The following is a 20,215-nucleotide window of genomic DNA, read 5'->3' as shown; positions in this document are numbered from 1 at the left end:
AATCGCCAAGATCCTAGTTGAGGAGATCTTCACTCGATGGGGTACGCCTGTCTACTTGGTGTCAGATCGTGGAGCGCAATTCACCTCACTCCTCCTAACCCTAGTCTGTAAGCAATGGGGAGTGGTTCGAAAACTTACGACTGCATATCACCCCTAGACAAATCTTACAGAAAGGATAAATCGCACTTTGAAAACCATGATGGCTTCCTATGTAGGAGATCATCATCGCCAATGGGATCGATGGCTTCCTGAATTCCGATTTGCCATTAATTCTGCATGGCAAGAGAGTACAGGTTTTACTCCAGCCCAGATTGCGTTGGGACGCTCTCCGAAAGGACCTCTAGAGAGGGCCATTCCTACTCCCCCAAAGCCTGACAGCCCAACATATGAACTGCTTGAAAGACAGCAAGAGTTGATGGAACGGGTAAGAGATAATGTAGAAAGTGCCCAACGGAAGCAGAAACGATTCTATGACCTGAAGAGGAAGGTGCAAGAATTTAAAGAAGGAGATTTGGTCTGGGTGAAAACTCATCCTTTGTCCAGAGCTGAGGAAGGTTATATGGCCAAGTTGTCAGCCAAGTGGAGAGGCCCAGCTAAAGTGTGTAAAAGGTTGGGTCCTGTAAACTATTCCTTTTCATTTGTTGAGACTCCCTTGGTTTTTGACACATTTCATGTACAGAACCTTAAGTCTTATTATGGTGGAGTTAACTCTTCCAGTAAACAGGGGAGTCTGTGACAGTTCCACTATTACAGAATGTAATTTTCCTCCCGGCCACTAGGGTCACCGGGGAGAATGTTGTCGCTAGGACATGGTTTCTCTAAAGTGAGGGAGAAAAGAAGAAGAGGGGGGAAGTTAACAGGTGTAAAGGGGAGATGGTGATTTGCATGTGAGAGGGTATCCCATTACTGACCTGTATTCAATGTTAAGTGAATTTATTTTATGCTCAACTGGTTATGTTTTGACATATTGCTAAACGTTGAATGAGTACTGATATGGTCTTTGTTTGGAGTCTGTAGAAAACGCCTGCAGGAATGAGTAATGTGGATACATAAATGACTGAAAGGACTGTGAGCGAAAGGAGATACTGATTTTTTCCTTGCATCATTGTGGATTGGATTTTTGTTGCTTAGACTCGGACTTCTCTCATGATTTCCTTCAGAGACTTGGCCCACATCTTTCAGGCCCCTTTGGACTCTTATCAGATAAGTTGTGCTTCAATGTGATTGTCTAAGTGATGGTATCCAGGGAACTGAGTGGTATTTAAACAAATGGGAAATACTTGAATACTACTATTGTGTCCATCTGAGATTGAAACAAGCGGCTTATGATTGTCAAAGTACAGTGTATTTTGTTTTCTTTTGGGGTTTTGGTTTTCAATGTTTTGTTAATTCATATGTCTAGTTTGGGAGTTGTCATTTTCACTGTGCTATAAGGCAATATAAAGTAAGTCAGATGGTTCTTTCATTCTGAAGATTCTGGTGTGATTTTAACAGACATTTTCCATAGGTAGAACCCCTTTCTTCTGTGTAGCCCTTTACCTGAGTATAGAGTGGGAGGTGGTTACAACATAAATAAATCTTGCATGTCACAAAGAACTTGTTTTTCCACCTCCACGAATGAGACAAGTGTTGTTCATTATGTCGCCTTGTTGAAGTAAATTGTAGTTTTCCTTGATTTACCCCGGTCTTGAAGTAAAAAGATGACTGTGAAAAATAGTAGTATTTAGTTAAATGCATTTATGGTGAGATTACTGCATTTTATTTTATTAAATGCATGCGCTGTCACTTTAATTCAGCGCGTGCAGCACAGCAAAAATAGACTCGGTGCGGAAACGATCGCTGCACTGCTGTATACGCACCGCAGCTGGAAGGGATTGCCGGACCGCATCTGCATGGAAGTGTGAAAGCTCGAACCTGTTAACATGGATAAGGAAAAAAATACACACTGCAAACGGAGTATGTGTGAAACGGGCGTGTCACTCCACGCAGATGCGGAAAGTGTCGCCTTTGTAAGCAGAGGTGTGGACTCGAGTCATGTGACTTGGACTCGAGTCAGACTCGAGTCATGAATTTGATGACTTCAGACTCGACTCGACAAAATGTACAAAGACTTGCAACTCGACTTCAATGAACATCAATGACTCGTGACTTCACTTGGACTTGCGCCTTTTGACTCGAGAAGACTTGCTACTTCCCATGAAAACTGGGGAAAAAAATTTCCACACGGCCGCGCCGCTCTCAGTTTATCTGCATCTGTGAAAAAAATGTGCACCAGCTGTATGCATGCAGCGACCGCGCGCGCTGCCTGCACGACATCCAATCACTGTAGTCCCACGTTGTTTTGATTCGACAGCATCTAACGCCCGTTTCACACAAACTCCGTTTGTAGTGCGTATGCGCCAGCGGTGCGTATTTTTTTCCGTACCCATGTTAACAGGTTAGAGCTTTCACACTGCACGCGGTTGCAGTCCGTCGATCCGTTCCAGGTGCGGTGCGTATACAGCAGTGCCGCGATCGTTTCCGCACCGAGTCTATTTCTGCTGTGCTGCACATGTGCTGCACGCGCTGAATTAAAGTGACAGCGCATGTTTCGTGGTCAAAATGAACACAGATTGACCTAAAAATTTACCATAAACGCGATTAATTAAATAAAATGTAGTAATCTCACCGTAAATGTATTTAATTAAATACTATTTTCACTTTAAGACCAGGGTAAAGCAAGGAAAACTACAATTTACCTCAACAAGGCGACATAATGAACGACACTCGTCTCATTCGTGGAGGTGGAAAAACATGTTCCTTGTGACATGCGAGATTTATTGTATTAATTTAAATATAAAATAAAAGACATGAGAGTCGGCTGTTTTTTTATACAAGTAGCCTACATGGTTAAATATTTGACCACTTGCTTTAGGAACTTAATATAAGTAGAAGTAATGCATTGAATAATAGGCCTACGTTGTTTAAATTGTGTTTAAACGTGCATACGTCTATTAAAGAGTGTATATGTGTACAAAGAGAATCGCAATGCTGAGACGTTAAGACCGGGGTAGCCTAAATCAAGGGAAAATACATATTTCAACAAGGCAACATAACACTCGTCTCATTCGTGGAGGTGGAAAAACAAGTTCTTTGTGACATGCGAGATTTATTGTATAAAGATTTAAATTATGCAAAAGAAAGAGTATGAGTCTGCTGTTTTTGTCAATTTTAAGTTTTAATTAAAAATGTAGGCTATGCGATTTTAATATAAGTACATGGTTAAATATTTTACCACTTGCTTGAGCAACTTAATATATAATTATATAAGAGTAATGCATTAAATAATACGTTGTTTAAATTGTATTTAAACGTGAATACGTCTATTAAAGAGTGTATACGTGTGTACAAAGAGAATCGCAATGCTGCAAATCTTTTTTTAATAAAAGATGCTAATAACTTCTGGATTTGAAATACAAATAGGCTAGTGAGTATGTATTTGTGGTACAGCCGCGGATCACGCACTGCAAACGCAGCATATGTGAAAGCACTATTGCGCGTGCTGGTCTTGCACCGCATACGCACTGCAACACGCATTCCAATTATATTATCAGGTTGGTCCAGTTTTTCAGAAGTGATAATTTTGAGGAGTGCGGATTTTATTGATGACATGTTTAAAAAGGTTTAGGCTAAAACGACCCATGTCTATTTGAAAGTTAAACTGTTTTGCAATATGAGGTTAATACAACACAGGACTGAAGCTGCATGCTGTGCATTGTTCTAGTGCAATATGCTGTTGAAATTAGGGATGGGACGGTATGAAAATTTAATATCACGATTATAGTGACCAAAATTATCGCGATTATCAATATTATCACGGTTTTGTTAAACCGAGATGAAAGTGTTCAAAAAGAGATGATGATCACACTGAAGGCATTTCAACAAGTTTTATATTTGAAAATCAACAAACAACAAATAAAACAAGCAGCTCTATGCTCTTTTTAAAGCAAGATTCTATTCTGTGCCATTTCCTTCCTTATAATGACGGTCGTCAATAGCAACGTATAACACCGCGCACATCCATTTTAACGGCCACCTAGTGTTAAGTAGTGTTCATGACATGAATGTTGATGTGCCTTTAAGATAACTTCTTCTATGGCATACGTTATTGTATGCATGCTGTTTTTATGTGAGCGCGCACGCACAGTGAGAGTGAGATTGCTCGCGCTAAGAGGAAGAAGATGACCGCTCTACTGCTGACCGTTGTTTTATTATAATGTGTTTACTTCCACTTTGATTTGTAGCGTGTTTTAGAGTGTTCTCTTACAAGAGGTCTCTCGTACTGCGTAAGATATCTTACGCTAGGGGAAAATCCTTTTCCGCGAGATATTGAAGCCAAAAATTATCCTTAATTTTGTAATAATGCAAAACGCGTTGCAGCAGCAATGCAGACATAGGCGAGACAGCTCGCGCGCCTATTGGCTGCTCTGCGGCAACTGCAGCAGCCTATCGAGCGAGGCCTGGCGTGACGTCAGACCCAATCAGGGCACTTCGCGCCCGCTGCGTCACGTCCCGCCGAAATGGGCGTGGTCTAGGCCTATAAATATCGCTCGCAGGCAGCTATTATCTGATTTTTCATCCTTCAAGCGAAGCACACGCATCGCTGGAGCTGGATTAGAAGCCGCGGCGTCGAGAGAGAGCACCTTCAGCGGGACGAGTCACTGAAGTCGCTGGCCGCGCCGCCTTCCTGCCTTCCTGCTGCGCTTTCCGGCGCTTATATCCTTTTCTTTTAATTACACTGTATTTCTGTGTGTGTGTGTCGCCGCCGCGACACACATTTCTAAAAGAGCTAGCGTCTTTTTAAAGATGCCTTCCTGCGGCTCGTGCAGAGCCACACTCAGCGACGGGGACCGCCACGTGATCTGCGTTTCCTGCCTGGGTGAGGAACATGCAGCTCTCGCGCTCGCTGACGGCGGATGCCCTCACTGCGAGCTGATGGCAATGGCGACTCTGAGGACTCGCCTAGCCGTCTTCACCGAGACTGCTCCCCCGCCCGCCGCGGCGTCGCGCCGTAAAAAGCGCCGTGCCCAGCGGGCCCCGGAACCCTCCCTCAGCCGCCAAAGCTCGCCGGTTCGCCCGCTTGCTTCCCCGGCTTCTTCTGTTTCGCTTCCTGACGGACAGCGGCCGCCGTCTGCCGCCGCTTCCGTTGATATCGCGGATGAGGAAGCCCTGCTGGGAGAGGATGATTCCTGCTCTATCCTGGCGTCAGGCAGTGAGGATTGGGCGGGCTCTGAGGACCCCGCACCCCCTGCCCGCACTTCGTCAGGCAAGAGAGCTTCCATTGAGACGGAACTCATGCGAGTACTCGCACAGGCCGCGGCGAGCCTCGGCCTCGAGTGGTCTTCACCTGAGCAGCCCGCTCACAACCGGCTGGATGGATTTTTCCTGCCTGGGGAGCGCGCTTCGCCTGTGTCCAGACCGGCGCCTTTTCTTCCTGAGTTACACGAAGAAGTCGCCAAGTCCTGGAGCGCCCCCTATTCTGCTAGAGTGCGTCCTGCTGTTTCTTTGGCATTCTCCGCCGTTGACGATGCCAAGAACAAAGGATACCTCTCGCTGCCGCCGGTTGAAGAGGCGATAGCGGCCCACTTATGCCCGCCCTCCGCTGGACGGCGCGCTAAGCCGGCCCTACCCTCTAAAGCTTGCCGCACGACGTCAAGCTTGCTCCACCGCGCTTTCTCCGCCGCCGGGCAAGCTGCGTCAGCGTTGCACACCATGGCAACGCTCCAGATCTTCCAGGCCGATCTCCTCTGTAAGCTGGATGAGGAAGGACCTGACGCGATCTGCGTGCCGGACTTAAGGAGTGCCACGGACCTCGCTCTTCGTGCTACTAAGTCCGCAGCACAAGCCATTGGACGGACTATGGCTTCTCTCACCGTGTCTGAGAGACATCTCTGGCTGACGCTCTCGGAAATGGCCGAGTCTGAACGCACCGCGTTCCTCGACGCCCCGCTTTCCGCCACAGGCCTCTTTGGATCCTCCGTCAAGGATTTCGCGGAGAGATTCGCAGAGGTACAGAAAGCGTCTCAGGCTATGAAGCACTTCCTCCCGAAGCGCTCCAGCTCTGCAGCAGGCCGTGCGAAACCGTCTGCTCAGAGCTCACAGCCACCGTCCACTGCCTCCACTTCACAGCGCCGCCAGGCCAGAAGCGCGAGACTGCGCTCCCGCTCATCCGGTCGCCGCCCCGCAGGACGCGGCTCGCGACCTAGGATCACGGTGAAGCCCGAGGCTCAGCTAGGAAAACGACGGTGTTCCAGTCCCGCTGCGGCCGGACTCACACCAAAGCTATTCGCTCGTCCAGTTCCAGAAAATGTGACTGTTCCAGTGTTTTCTGCAGCCAACAAGTCGGTTCTGTCACCCGCTTGCCTGCACACAAATGCCGTTTTCAAGGCTACCCAGATAAATCCCCAAAAGAGTATATTTTCTGGTGCCACGGCCGATGGTGTTTCGTGTGTAGTAAGAATGCCCACTGCCCAGTGCCCATCCCTACACATAAGCACAGCCTGTCACACAGGGCTCGCGCACATAAAACCGACTCAGATCGGTTGCGCTTCAAACATGGTGAACGTGCCCACTACCCAGTGCCCACTAACACCACGTTATGCATGTCTCACGGTTTCTGTAAAAACGAAACCAACGTGCACTCGCTTCACGCAAGCGAACGATGCTTTCGGTGTGATAAATGTGCCCGCTGTCCCGCGCCCACATCCACACATAGACATGACAGTTCCCACGGGAACCGCCCAGCCCTCCCCCTCGCGGTTAACCACCGCAGAGGAGTCGAGCGCGGGCAATCTGCCCGCTGTCATCAGCGCGCCCCATGCCTCAAATGTCACGAGCGACACGCTTGTGTTACAGCACACCGAAGCTTCTCCATCGCTAAGCGAGCGGAGCGCGCTTCGTATTCGACCCCTAGCTATCCATGCAGACGCATGGGCAAAGCTACCCGGGGTTTCGAAGTGGGTGCTGAACATTATAGAAAGAGGCTATTCGCTGCAGTTTCGCCGACGCCCTCGCCGCTATGTGGCGCGCGTCGAGACCACGGTAAAAACAGAAGTAGCACATCTACTTCGAGCCGAAGTGACGAAACTATTGAGCAAAGGGGCCATAGAACCTCTCTCTCAAGATCAGAGCGAGGGAGGGCTATACAGCAGATACTTCCTGGTACCGAAAAAAGACGGGGGTCTCAGACCCATACTAGATCTAAGGCAACTGAACAAAGTGCTTGTGAAGCGACAGTTCAGGATGCTCACGACCAGGCAAATCCTTGTGCAGATTCGCCAAGGAGATTGGTTTGTGTCAATAGATCTGAAAGACGTGTATTTTCAAATACAGATAGCGTCACGTCACAGGCGATATTTGAGATTCGCCTTCGAGGGCCAGGCATATCAGTACACAGTCCTGCCGTTCGGTTTGTCCCTAGCACCCCGTACATTTACGAAGTGCATGGATGCGGCGCTCGCACCCCTCAGAATGAGAGGCATGCGAGTGCTGAACTATTTGGACGATTGGCTGATTCTAGCGCAATCTCGCGCAGTGCTCATAGAACACACGACCATTTTACTCGATCACCTCGAGGATTTGGGTCTGAGTGTCAATTGGGCGAAGAGCTCCCTGTCACCCTGTCAGAAAATATCTTTCCTGGGCACAGAACTGGACTCACTATCCATGATAGCGCGACTATCACAACAGCGCGCGGTAGACATTCGACGCACAGCGAACTCTTTTCGCTGCGGCGCGTCTGTCCCGCTCAAGAGATTTCAGAAGATGCTAGGTCTCATGGCCTCAGCATCGTCAGTGCTCCAGCTGGGTCTGCTCCGCATGCGCCCGCTGCAGTTTTGGCTGAAAGCGCGAGTCCCACGCGAAGCGTGGGCACCCGGTTTGCTTCGCCTCAGGGTCAATCAGAAATGCGTTACAGCTCTGAAACCCTGGAAAGCGAACGACTGGTACCAATCAGGTGTAAGCCTGGGGACTTCCTCGAGGGTGAAAGTGGTGTCCACGGACGCGTCCACCTCGGGATGGGGAGCGCTGCTCGAGGGCAGACCGTTCTTCGGCCAGTGGTCAGAACGGGAGAAGCTCCTGCACATAAACTGCCTCGAAATGCTGGCAGTAGACAACGCGCTGACGCGTTTTTGTCCCCAAATAAAAGGTCACCACGTCTTGGTCCGTTCGGACAACATGTCTGTGGTGTCCTACATAAATCGCCAGGGCGGCATCAGATCCGAGAAACTGTACAGGCTGGCAGAACGCCTCCTGGTATGGGCTCAGTGCAACCTGCGCTCGCTCAGAGCAGCGCACGTGCCAGGGATCATGAATATAGGACCAGACAGACTGTCCAGGAACAATGTTCCGGCAGGCGAATGGTCTCTACACCCACAGACAGTCCAACTGCTGTGGAAGAAATTCGGCAGAGCGGAAGTGGACCTGTTTGCGTCTCAAGAAAACGCTCACTGTCAAGATTTTTTCTCCAAGAGCAGGAGCGCGCTGGCCCATGTGTGGCCCCGCCGCCCGCTCTATGCTTTTCCCCCCGTCTCTCTCCTGCCTCAGGTGATAGAACGGATCAGGGAAGAAGGATGCTCAGTACTGCTGGTAGCACCGTTCTGGAAAAACTAACCTTGGTTCCCAGCCGTGATGCAGTTAGCAAGTACTGCCCCGTGGCCAGTACCAGTGAGGAGAGATCTCCTCTCACAGGCCCGCGGCTCGATCTGGCATCCTCACCCGGAACTATGGTCCCTTCATGTCTGGGCCATCAACGGGTACATGTTGGACTCCCTAAAGGAGTATTAAACACGATCACGCAGGCTAGAGCTCCGTCTACAAGACGACTCTATTCTTCGAAATGGTCAGTGTTTTCGGGCTGGTGCACAGCCCGTGGTGTGTCACCCACAAACTGTGATGTGACGGAGGTGCTTTCCTTCCTACAAGAGCTGTTGGATGGGGGCAGGGCCCCCTCCACGCTCAAAGTTTATGTGGCGGCTATAGCAGCGTTCTCAGAAACAACGCTTGGTCAGTCAATAGGAAGGAACGATTTAGTCATCCGCTTCCTTAGAGGAGCTAAGAGACTGAATCCTCCCAGACCTCCCTCAGTCCCCGTATGGGACCTTTCTACGGTTCTGGAAGCCATGAAAGGTGCGCCATTTGAGCCTTTACAGTCAATCGATTTGAAACACCTGTCTTTCAAAACGGTGTTTTTGCTGGCTCTCGCTTCAGTGAAGCGCATAGGGGATCTGCACGCGCTCTCTGTGAGCGCGGCGTGCATGGAGTTTGGGCCCAATGACTCAAAAGTTATACTCAAACCTAAGCACGGTTATGTTCCAAAATCCCTCAACACACCGTTTAGGGCGCAGATTATCTCTCTGTCAGCCCTACCGGTCCCTGATGAGGAAAGAGACGCGAGCCTCCTTTGCCCAGTCAGGGCATTACGAGCTTATGTGTCTCGCTCGTCTGTTTTCAGACAGACGGAACAGCTCTTTGTTTCGTTTAGCGGACGTTCTAAGGGACTAGCCGCGTCGAAACAGAGCCTATCCAGATGGATAGTTGATGCTATAGCGCTGGCATACGCCTCCAAGGGCATGCAGTGCCCTTTGGGTGTCAGAGCGCATTCCACGAGAGGCATGGCCTCTTCGTGGGCCTGGTCAAGTGGGATTGCCTTGTAAGATATTTGTATGGCGGCAGGCTGGGCCTCCCCGTCTACATTTATAAGGTTTTATAACCTAGAGGTTCCCGCCCTGCAGGCCAGGCTGCTGTCGGTCTAAACTACCAGTATTATCTGACCTGATGCGTTCAGCTCAGAATGCTGCGTTTGCTGAGCACAGCTCAATGTTCGACAGTTTAAAGCTGGGCAAACTGTGTAAGACCCACATTTTTCCCCATCAGTTCAGGCCGTACCCCGCCCTGTCTGTATGATGAAATTCGCGTCCCATCGACGCTACTTTATGTGGAAAAGTGAGGCTGCACCCCTCCTTCTTCCCGGACTCTCTGTGAGTTCACTGAGTGATTGTGCACTATATGTACCCCGGGCTTTCGCCCTTGGGTCTTTGGTGTCAGATCTCAGCATGCACGGCGTTTTACATTGGGTCCCCTAGAGACCTCTCGTAAGAGAACGTACTCGGTTACTAACGTAACCTCGGTTCTCTCTAGAAGAGGGAACGAGTACTGCGTATCTTGCCGTGCATGCACACGTTCTGGTTGCTTCGATGATGAAAAACCAGATAATAGCTGCCTGCGAGCGATATTTATAGGCCTAGACCACGCCCATTTCGGCGGGACGTGACGCAGCGGGCGCGAAGTGCCCTGATTGGGTCTGACGTCACGCCAGGCCTCGCTCGATAGGCTGCTGCAGTTGCCGCAGAGCAGCCAATAGGCGCGCGAGCTGTCTCGCCTATGTCTGCATTGCTGCTGCAACGCGTTTTGCATTATTACAAAATTAAGGATAATTTTTGGCTTCAATATCTCGCGGAAAAGGATTTTCCCCTAGCGTAAGATATCTTACGCAGTACTCGTTCCCTCTTCTAGAGAGAACCGAGGTTACGTTAGTAACCGAGTACGTTTTCTTTTCCCTTTTAACATTCGCTCTTCGACATGTATGTGAAGAGTGTGCTTATAACTGAGAGAAAACCTCTATAAAAGTCTCGTGGAACTACCAGTTCATTTGCACTGTCTTCAAACTCTCTGACAGACGTTACACCATGTATCACAATGGACGCGCTCTCTCGTTTCATTCAAATAACTTGCCGTCTTGCGTCTCCATTTTTAATTGTACGGAATGGCCGCAACTGCTTAGTTGGCCTCTGAAGGATCTCTGGCTACTACCTTATTTTTGAATATATGACTTAATGCATATCCTAAATTGACAGATAACAACTCACTTTAACAACTGTATGAGCATTTGGAGCTCCAATTGTTGTCCATTATATCCTGAACAGCCTAAAGGATTGACTGATTGAATCCAAATTACAAGATGGCTGAGATGTCCTTACAAACAATTTGGGAGGCCATCCAACAAAGCAAGGCTGAAATGACTGCTCATATTGACTCCAAAATCGAACCACTGCAGACAAGTCTCAACAATATTCATGGTGCTTTATCATCGCTTGGAGATCAAATATCTGAGCTTGAGCAGCGAGTGAGTAGCAATGAGGATAATGTAGATGACTTAACAACAAGAGTGCAGACATTGGAGGCAGAGAATGCTTACCTAAAAGAGAAGGTGGATGAGGCTGAAAACAGGAGCCGTATAAACAATCTCCGGTTCATCAATGTTCCTGAGAAGAGTGAAGGAGTTGACGTGATTGGGTTTCTGACCCAGCTGATACTTGGTCAACTTGGCAGTGACAACTTCTCCATTTCTCCGGTGATTGAAAGAGCTCATCGTACTCCGTCTTACAACTCAAATAAATCAAACAAACCTCGACCGATCATCGCCAAGTTCCTGCACTACCTGGACAAGACAAAGATACTGCGCCTGGCCAGGGAGAAAAAGGGGCTCCAGTACAAGGGATCGCAAATTCATATTTATCCTGACTTCAGCGCTGACCTGGTCAAACGACGCAGGCAGTTTGACACTATAAAAAAGAAACTACGTGGAGCGGGCTGCAAGTACTCCCTTGTGTATCCATGCACTCTGAAAGTCGAAGTGGACGGAAAACCAAAACTCTTTCGTAGTGCCGATGATGCGGAGAAATTCTTCGATGGCATTTGAACTTCTTTATAAGTCAGTGTGAGTAGTCAAATACCTGGTTGATCACTTGATTGTCACTGAGTTAACTTTTTGTTATCATGGAGTAAGTTGTGCGACTCCTGTTTTGATTTTCCCCTCGATGAGAATGTGGGCGTGTATGATTATGATCAACACACTTGTTTTGTTTGCAGTAAACAGTTCTTGCTGCCGTAAATGAGTGACGTAAAATCAATTTGTTTGTCGTTTGCTTATATGTCACAATTGTTGTAAATAAATAAGGATTATATAAGTTATGCATTGATATATTTGTGAAAGTAGTCTGATCTATTCCATCACAAAATTGAAATTTTACAGTACACTTGTTTTGCTTTTTATGTTTTGTTTTTGTTCTGTGTTATGTTTGTCTCTAAATGTACAGTGTGCTCCCCACTTTTCCCACCATTTAACCCTATTGTTGCTGATGGCAAGCTCCAATAATAATGATGGCTTTAAATTCCTATAAAGGTCTTAAAATAATTCATTTAAATATTAGAAGCCTTATGTCTAAAATAGATCTTCTAAGAGCCTGGGTAAGTCACAATAAACCTGATATTATTACAGTCTCTGAAACATGGCTACATAGTGGCATATCTAATAATGATGTTGAAATGGATGGGTATTTGTTATACAGGGTTGATAGAGGATCAAGAGGAGGAGGAGTGGTCACTTATGTGTGCTCAAATTTGTGCTCTCAGCATTCTACCCCTAAAATTGGTCCAATTGATTTTGAGTGTGTTTTTGTTAATATAATATTACATGTAAATAAATTGCTGACAATTGGAAACATATATAGGCCGCCCTCAGCCCCCTCTGCCTCTATGAAGAATATATTGTTAACCCTAAGCTCCTTAGAAAAGAATAATGAATGTATAATTCTTGGTGATTTTAACAGTAATTGGCTTGACCGATCTTCAGCAGGAGACAGAGATTTAATTAACAGTGTGAATTTATCACAATTGATTAATAAACCTACCAGAGTAAATTTACAATCATCAACATTAATAGATTGGATACTTGTAACTAACCCAGAAAGGATATTATCCTCCGGAGTCATGTCAGATTGTTTAAGTGATCACTCTGTAATTTATTGTGTGTGGAAAATCAAAATGTATAAAGCTCACCCTAAAGATATAACATTCAGACAGTGTAAATATTTTGATGTGAACCTCTTTAATGATGACATGGGCAATATTAACTGGCAACGCCTCTCGCTTATACCTACAGTTAATGATGCATGGGACTTCTTTTACAGTGAGGTTATGAATGTGATTAATAAGCATGCTCCACTTAAAACAGTCAGAGTAAAAGGGACTCGTCTTCCCTGGATTAACTCAGAATTGATTGCTCTGTTTAAGCGAAGAGATGTTGCTTGGGCTAAATTCCGCCTAACTAGAAATCAAAGCGATTGGGAAATATATAGACAATTACGGAATAGTAGTAAAACTAAAATAAGGAATGCAAAGTCAGAATATTATAAAAATAGCTTAAATACAGAGTTTAAGAATCCAAGACAATTTTGGAATAAACTTAACACTTTACTTAACCGTAACAAAATAGGGCGTATTAATCAACTGAATATCAATAATGAAATTATACAGAACTCCACAATAATCTCACAAACTCTTAATGATCACTTTGTTGCAGTCTCTCAAGCTAATGAGACCCCATATTCACATGCAACTTTCAAAAACCCCCTGCCCCAAAATCTGTTTTCTTTTAAATCGATTTCACCTATTGATGTTTATCAAGCTATAGGAAAATTGAAGTTGAGTACTGGTGCTGGACCTGATGGAATGGAATCCAAGTTTATAAAATATGCATCACATATCTTGATGTTCCCCCTTGCAGAATTATATAATTTATCTATAAATACAAACTCACTTCCACCTATTTGGAAGCTGGCTAGGGTATTGCCTGTTTTCAAAGGTGGAAAACCAGATGACTTGAATAACTACAGACCTATTTCTATTATATGTACAGTCCAAAAAATATTTGAGAAATTAATTTTCATGCAATTATGTGAATTTATTGAAGAACATGGTATCTTATCATCAGCACAATCTGGATTCCGACCTAATCACTCTACTACCACAGCTCTCCTCAACTTTACAAATGATGTATATACAGCATTTGATGAAGGAAAATATACTGGAGCCATCTTTATTGATTTTTCGAAAGCGTTTGATACAGTGGATCATTATTTACTCCTAGATAAATTGTATTCGATTGGCTTAAGCCAAAGATCTTTATTATGGTTTAATGCCTATTTACATGGTAGGCGTCAATACGTTGCATTACAAAATACATGCTCCACTAGTATAATTATAGGTAAAGGTGTACCCCAAGGTTCTGTGCTGGGGCCACTCCTTTTTTCTATTTATATTAATGATATGTCCTGTATTTGTTTATCCTGTAATGTCCATCTTTATGCTGATGATACGGTCCTATATGCATCATATAACCAAAAGGACCAGGTACAAAATGCATTACAATCAGATTTTATCATTGTCCAGAAATGGCTCAGAGAGCACAACCTTTTTCTTAATGAGAAAAAAACATGCACTATGTTGTTTAAGCTGAGACCATCTAAAGTTACCACGAATGAAATACAAATCTGCATGAACGATGGAAGATCTCTTGTAAATGTAAATGCATTTAAGTACCTGGGACTGTGGTTAGATACTGAGCTATCATTTAATGCTCATATTGAAGCTACAGTAAAGAAAGTTAAACAATGCTTGTGTCAGTTGTACCGTTCAATTGATTGCTTTACATTTGGTACAAGAAAGCGTATTGCACAGCAACTCCTAATACCGCTAATTGATTATGCAGATGTTGTTTACCACACATCAAGTGTTACTTCTCTCAAAGCTCTAGATCTTTTATTTAATTCCATATGTAGATTTGTTTTAAGGTATCCATTTATGACACATCACTGTACGCTCTATGAAAAATTGGATTGGCTCCAACCTAAAGAAAGAAGAATGTATCATTGGTATATGTTTATTTTTAATTGCACTAATTATGCCAATAAATGTCCCCCTTATCTTCAACAATACTTTGTCAGACACATCTCAGCCTATCCCATACGACATTTGCTACATCCATTTTTTGTTACACCAAGAATCCGACGGGAAATTGGGAGAAGAGCATTTTGTCATAAAGCTCCTATGGACTGGAATAACCTCCCACTGTCACTGAAATCTATTACATCTTTACATTTATTTAAATCAGCTTTATTTTCATATCTAAAGACACCATGCACATGTTTTAATTGAGGATTCCTTTTCTCAGTTCATTTTGTAGTAAATCTTGGGCTCATTAGAATGCTGTAATGACATGTGAACATTCTATGAGGCCTTGTTATTGTTAATTTTATTATAATTTTTTTTATTTATTGTTTTGTCAATGTAAACCATGTAATTTATTGTATAATTTGGGAAGGTGGTGGGTCTTGTGGGGAAAATGCTGTGAATGATGTCCTGTTGAGTTTGGTCTTTATTTTTGTGCTGTTTTTCTTTTTACATGTGTTATTGTGTATTGTTATGTTTTGAGCATGTGTGGCTCTTGGTGTTATTTTCAATTAGTGATTGAAAGGACCCCCTTGAAAATGAGATGGTACATCTCAAGGGGCTATCCAAAATAAAAGAAAGAAAGAAAGAAAGAATTGTATTGAAAATTAAATCAGAGTTGATTTATTGTTTACAGAGTTTGATAATATTGTTGTGATCATCTTGTCTGAACGATTGTTTTCCATCCTCGATTAAGTTTGCCTCAGGACTTTTGTTAAAGCCAAAATATGACCACACCTCAGAATTGGTTCTCTTAAAAGGCTGAAAAATCTCCCAAGCGCTGTCACTGCCTTCCGCTATTCCTTCTTGAATAAAAAAACAACAACATTGCGCGCTGAGCCTGCGTCAGACTGTTGCTGGCTGGACAGGATCTAAAAATCGCGATAATCAAACACGGTTTTAATGATAATTAAATTTTAAACGATATTACTAACCGTCAGTAAATTTTATCGTGGTTTATAGTGAAACCGGTAATCGTCCCATCCCTAGTTGAAATACAAGCATTTTTTGTGAAAATTAAATTTTCTGTTTTTTACTGTATTTGATTAATGTCATTGTATAAAAAGAGGTTTAAATAAATACAAATCTTACAGACGTACATGATTTGTATAAATTTTATTTCTGTGGTAAGAGGACTTGAAATGACTCGAAACTAAAATGGTAGGACTTTGGACTCGACTTGAGACTTGTTGGCTTTGACTTTTGACTCGACTCGGGACTTGCCTCATCTTTGACTCGACTTGACTCGGGACTCGAGGGCAAAGACTTGAGACTTACTTGTGACTTGCATAACAATGACTTTGTCCCACCTCTGTTTGTAAGTGACGACAAAGATGTGTGAACGACCTTGTAGCTGCCTCGTTTGTTAGCATTGCTGGAGGACAACAGGCATCTTGCATCGCAAGAGTGCTGTACAAAAACGTAAATTATAGTTCGCCTCAAAGTTTTTTATTTGTGTATTTATTTAATTTGTATTATTTTTTCCCCAAGCTCATAAAATAAATTTGGGTCGCACATAAATTGACAGGGTCGGTCAGAAACCGGAACCAAACTAACCAAACTTTTTTTTTTTAGGCCTAAGTGGTTTATTTTATTCACACCAAACTTTTTCAACATGATGAAATTACATTGAAGATGCTAAATTAGGAACGGATATTAAATATCTCAAACAGTTTTGCTGTAGCGAGGGGTTAAAGTATTGTCAAAAAGTGAACAGAAGGAGTCTATTCAAAATAGGTCTATTGTCCCATCTATTGTTTTATACTATGTATAAATGGGGTTGGATACATCTTTTTTGCAGTTAAACAATGTTTTAAACTGCACAAATGTATATTTAAACATGATCAAAGTGTGTGTGTGTGTGTGTGTGTGTGTGTGTGTGTGTGTGTGTGTGTGTGTGTGTGTGTGTGTGTGTGTGTGTGTGTGTGTGTGTGTGTGTGTGTGTGTGTGTGTGTGTGTGTGTGTGTGTGTGTGTGTGTGTTTGTGGCTGGGCCGCTGGATGTTTGTTACAGTGACAAGAGTTTAACCCTTTCATTGCTGTGTGCTTTGGCCTGCATTAAAGGATAAAGAAATCTTGTAGGCCTTGTCTTTTTGGATATTTTTTTTTTTATTATTACAAAATATGCATATAACCCATATCTTTTAAATTTATTGTTTGCTTTAAATTAAATTAAGATTGTACATGTTTGGTACTTGAACCTGAATAAATGTAAAATTAATGTGCTATATTTCAGATCAATATATTTGTTTTCCTTAAAATTTTAACTAACACTAACTTTATTCTCCTCTGAATTATAAATCATTTATTCTGTATAAAATAATACTACCATTAAAAAAACAACACGCATTTGAGTTTCTTTTTCAATCAATGTAGTATGTGTAACTTGTTTCTTTTGTGAGTGCTGCTCTCATTTCTTTAGGTTTTTCCTCGAGAGGCTGCGAGCCTCAAAAGCACAACATTGTTACCGTCAGTAATGTATTTATAGTGCACTATCTATCGCAGCTTACAATAAATGTTATAAAATCTTTTTATTAATTTATTCTAATCAAGTCGGGCAAGTAAAATTCTTTGTCGTGTCCTTTCAAAAAAAATGATAAGTTGTCAGTTACACTCTGACAAGAGTTCAACCCTTCCATTGCTTTGTGCTTTGGCCTGCATTTAAGGACAGGAACTGTATTAGGCCTTGTCTTTTTAATAAGTTTGATTAACATATTTGAAGTGCATTGACAACATAGTTTTATATAATTAGTTTAATAATTAGATTAATAAAACTATAAAAAGACCTTGAGATAAATACTGTACTTATGGACAAAATCATTTTTGAGCTGCAAAAGATAACTTTGCACTAATTTCAAAGTGACATATGACATTCCATGACATGAAATCCATCTAAATTGAAATGACCTCATGGATATCAGCATGATGCAGTAAATGTGGCGTATTCAGACAACTTTGATATGGTTCTTTTACATTTACCGGGTTTAACTTCATATTGCCGTTGTGCACAATTACCCTGAAGGCACCGGGGTGGCGGTGCCACCGGCTCGGGCCCGTCATCGCTGCTTGCAGCTATATATACGCCGACAGTTAAAAACGCTTTGGTGGACACGCGGCCTGAAGTCAAAAGCTTAAGTCCATTCTTAAGAGCATTTTTGAGAAGTTTTATACATATGGCCCCAGGTCAGACAAATTATTTTACGCCAAATTTGATTAGGAAACAAGTTAGTCCAGAAAACGGTCAACTACCATATATTCTGAACAGAACATGATTCATCTAATATATGAATAAAAAATCAGCACATTTAACAGTTTGTTTAACATCTTTCCCTGTTATGACAGGACATAAGAGGGAAAAAAGTATATCCCTGTATAGTTAAAGTATATAACGTATAAAGTATATAATTATTATGATTTTCATCTGATTCTCTAAATGGTTTGTCTTTCTATCCAACTAGTCTTTACCAGGCCAGCAGCATTGTTATTTCCTAAATGGTGGTGCCCCAGTACAGGATGGGAGGTGTCTTCAAGGAGCTTTGGTTTCCAAGATTCCCTTCAGACATCCTGCTCAGGTGCCTGCTCTCCTCGACATTATAAGACACCAGGCCGCTTACAACACTCTTATTAGCAGCTGCGTCAAAAAGACCTACATTAAGGAAGGTGGGTGTGTTGTTTTTCGTAATAATTATGGCTGTAGGAGTTGGTAGATTAGTAAAAATATTTTTTATTGAGGTGGGAGAAAGTAATATATAATTAATGTTAAAAGTCCAAGTCCAAATTTGTCATTTTAATTTGCTTTGGTGAGAGTTTGTTCTAAACACTGCTAAAATTAGATCTGAAATCAACTATTGTAATACTAAGTTAATTATATATTCTGCTCATAAATGTAGAGTTTTGCAAATAATGGTAGCACTTTATGGTAAAACTTTATTTTACAGTGTCCTTGTTACACATGTTACATGTACTTACCATAGTAATAACTGTAAATTATGCATAATTACATGCAACTTACCCTCAACCAAATCCTAATCCTACCCTAACCTTATAGTAAGTACATGTTGTTAAAATAATATTATACAGTATTTGTATATATTTACACTGTAACAATGACAGCTTAGAATACACTTTATTTTACAGTCCTGTTCCCCATGTACATACTATCTATTTATAGATATAGAAATTACAATAACTGGGTAATAACTAGGTACTAACTCTGAACCTACCCCTAAACGTAACCTTAACCCTAAACTTAACCTTATTTTATCCAGTACTTTCTTAGTCGAGTATATTGTAAGTACATGTAAGTGCATGTACTGTGCAACCCAAATAATGTCATGTTTTTAACAGATACTCCTGGACTGCTGCAGTTTGAAGTGTGTCCACTAACAGACTCAAGCTTTAGTGTGTCCTTTCAACACCCTGTAAATGAATCACTTGTATGTGGTAAGGAAAAATGTTTACCTTTTACATGTTTACATTTAAGTTATCAGTGTTGCCTCTTCTGAAGTCTGACTCAGTCTGTTTTTGCTCTCAGTGGTGATGGAGGTGATTGATTCGATGCAGGTGGCCTGTAAGCTCTATAAGGGTTTATCTGATGCATTGATCTGCACTGATGACTTCATTACCAAAGTAGTTCAGAGGTAGGTGTAACAGATGGCATTGAACCTATGCTTACCCGAAGACTTTTTGCGTTTGTGCTCCTCATACATGACTATAATATGTGAGTTTAAGCATGCATAGTGGCAAGAAAACAGTTGTCCTCGCAAGCTTTTTAAAAATATATAGATGATGAATGCTAAAATTGACAAAATTAAGTTAGAACCTAATTTTGAAAGGTTATATTGAAGAAAATGCTGATTTACAAGTTTGCACTGCCGAAGTTAAAAACCTAGATATAATTCAGGCCATTGGTGTTGAGTCCGGTTGCTCTGCTCTTGCTTTAAAGGGATACTTTACCGTTTTTTCATATTAAACTATGTTATTCCCTTAACTAAGACGAGTTGATACATACCTCTCTCGTCTTAGTGCGTGCACTAAATCCCTCTGTCTTGCGGCGAAACTTTGTTAGCCCAGTTCATTTAATATGGGCCAAGCAGAGAAGCTACCAAACACCTCCACGTTTTCCCTATTTAAATACAGTTACTCGCGAAGTGTAACTCGACCTAGGACGGTGACACAAAACAAAACGTTGCGCTTTTCTAAGCGTGTAAAATGGATAACTATTTTGTATGGCGGAATACCATAGCAAGTGCTTGTAAGCACTTCGACTTGGCGCAGTAATATCTTCACTAGAGGGAGCGGGGGCCGGTGAGAGGATTTTTCACGAGTGAAGATATTACTGCGCCAAGTCGAAGTGCTTACAAGCACTTGCTATGGTATTCCGCCATACAA

The 20,215-nt window shown here is 43.0% G+C and overlaps 1 protein-coding gene across 3 annotated transcripts in view; it reads left to right on the top strand.

The window, feature by feature from the left end:
- The window catches only part of med1 (mediator complex subunit 1), a 237,032-nt gene that overhangs the window by 198,466 nt on the left and 18,351 nt on the right, over nucleotides 1-20,215 (top strand). For all 3 annotated transcript variants that reach the window (XM_082152657.1, XM_082152655.1, XM_082152656.1), the window contains 3 exons: nucleotides 18,283-18,484; nucleotides 19,172-19,267; nucleotides 19,359-19,464. In XM_082152657.1, coding sequence (XP_082008783.1) covers nucleotides 18,283-18,484; nucleotides 19,172-19,267; nucleotides 19,359-19,464 — 404 coding nt within the window. The remainder of the gene's footprint in view (nucleotides 1-18,282; nucleotides 18,485-19,171; nucleotides 19,268-19,358; nucleotides 19,465-20,215) is intronic.

Source organism: Leuciscus leuciscus (genome assembly GCF_965113295.1).
Source record: "Leuciscus leuciscus genome assembly, chromosome: 21".
NCBI classification, from domain to species: domain Eukaryota; kingdom Metazoa; phylum Chordata; class Actinopteri; order Cypriniformes; family Leuciscidae; genus Leuciscus; species Leuciscus leuciscus.
The sequence above is the reverse complement of the archived record's forward strand: the minus strand, read 5'-3'. Positions and strand labels throughout refer to the sequence as shown.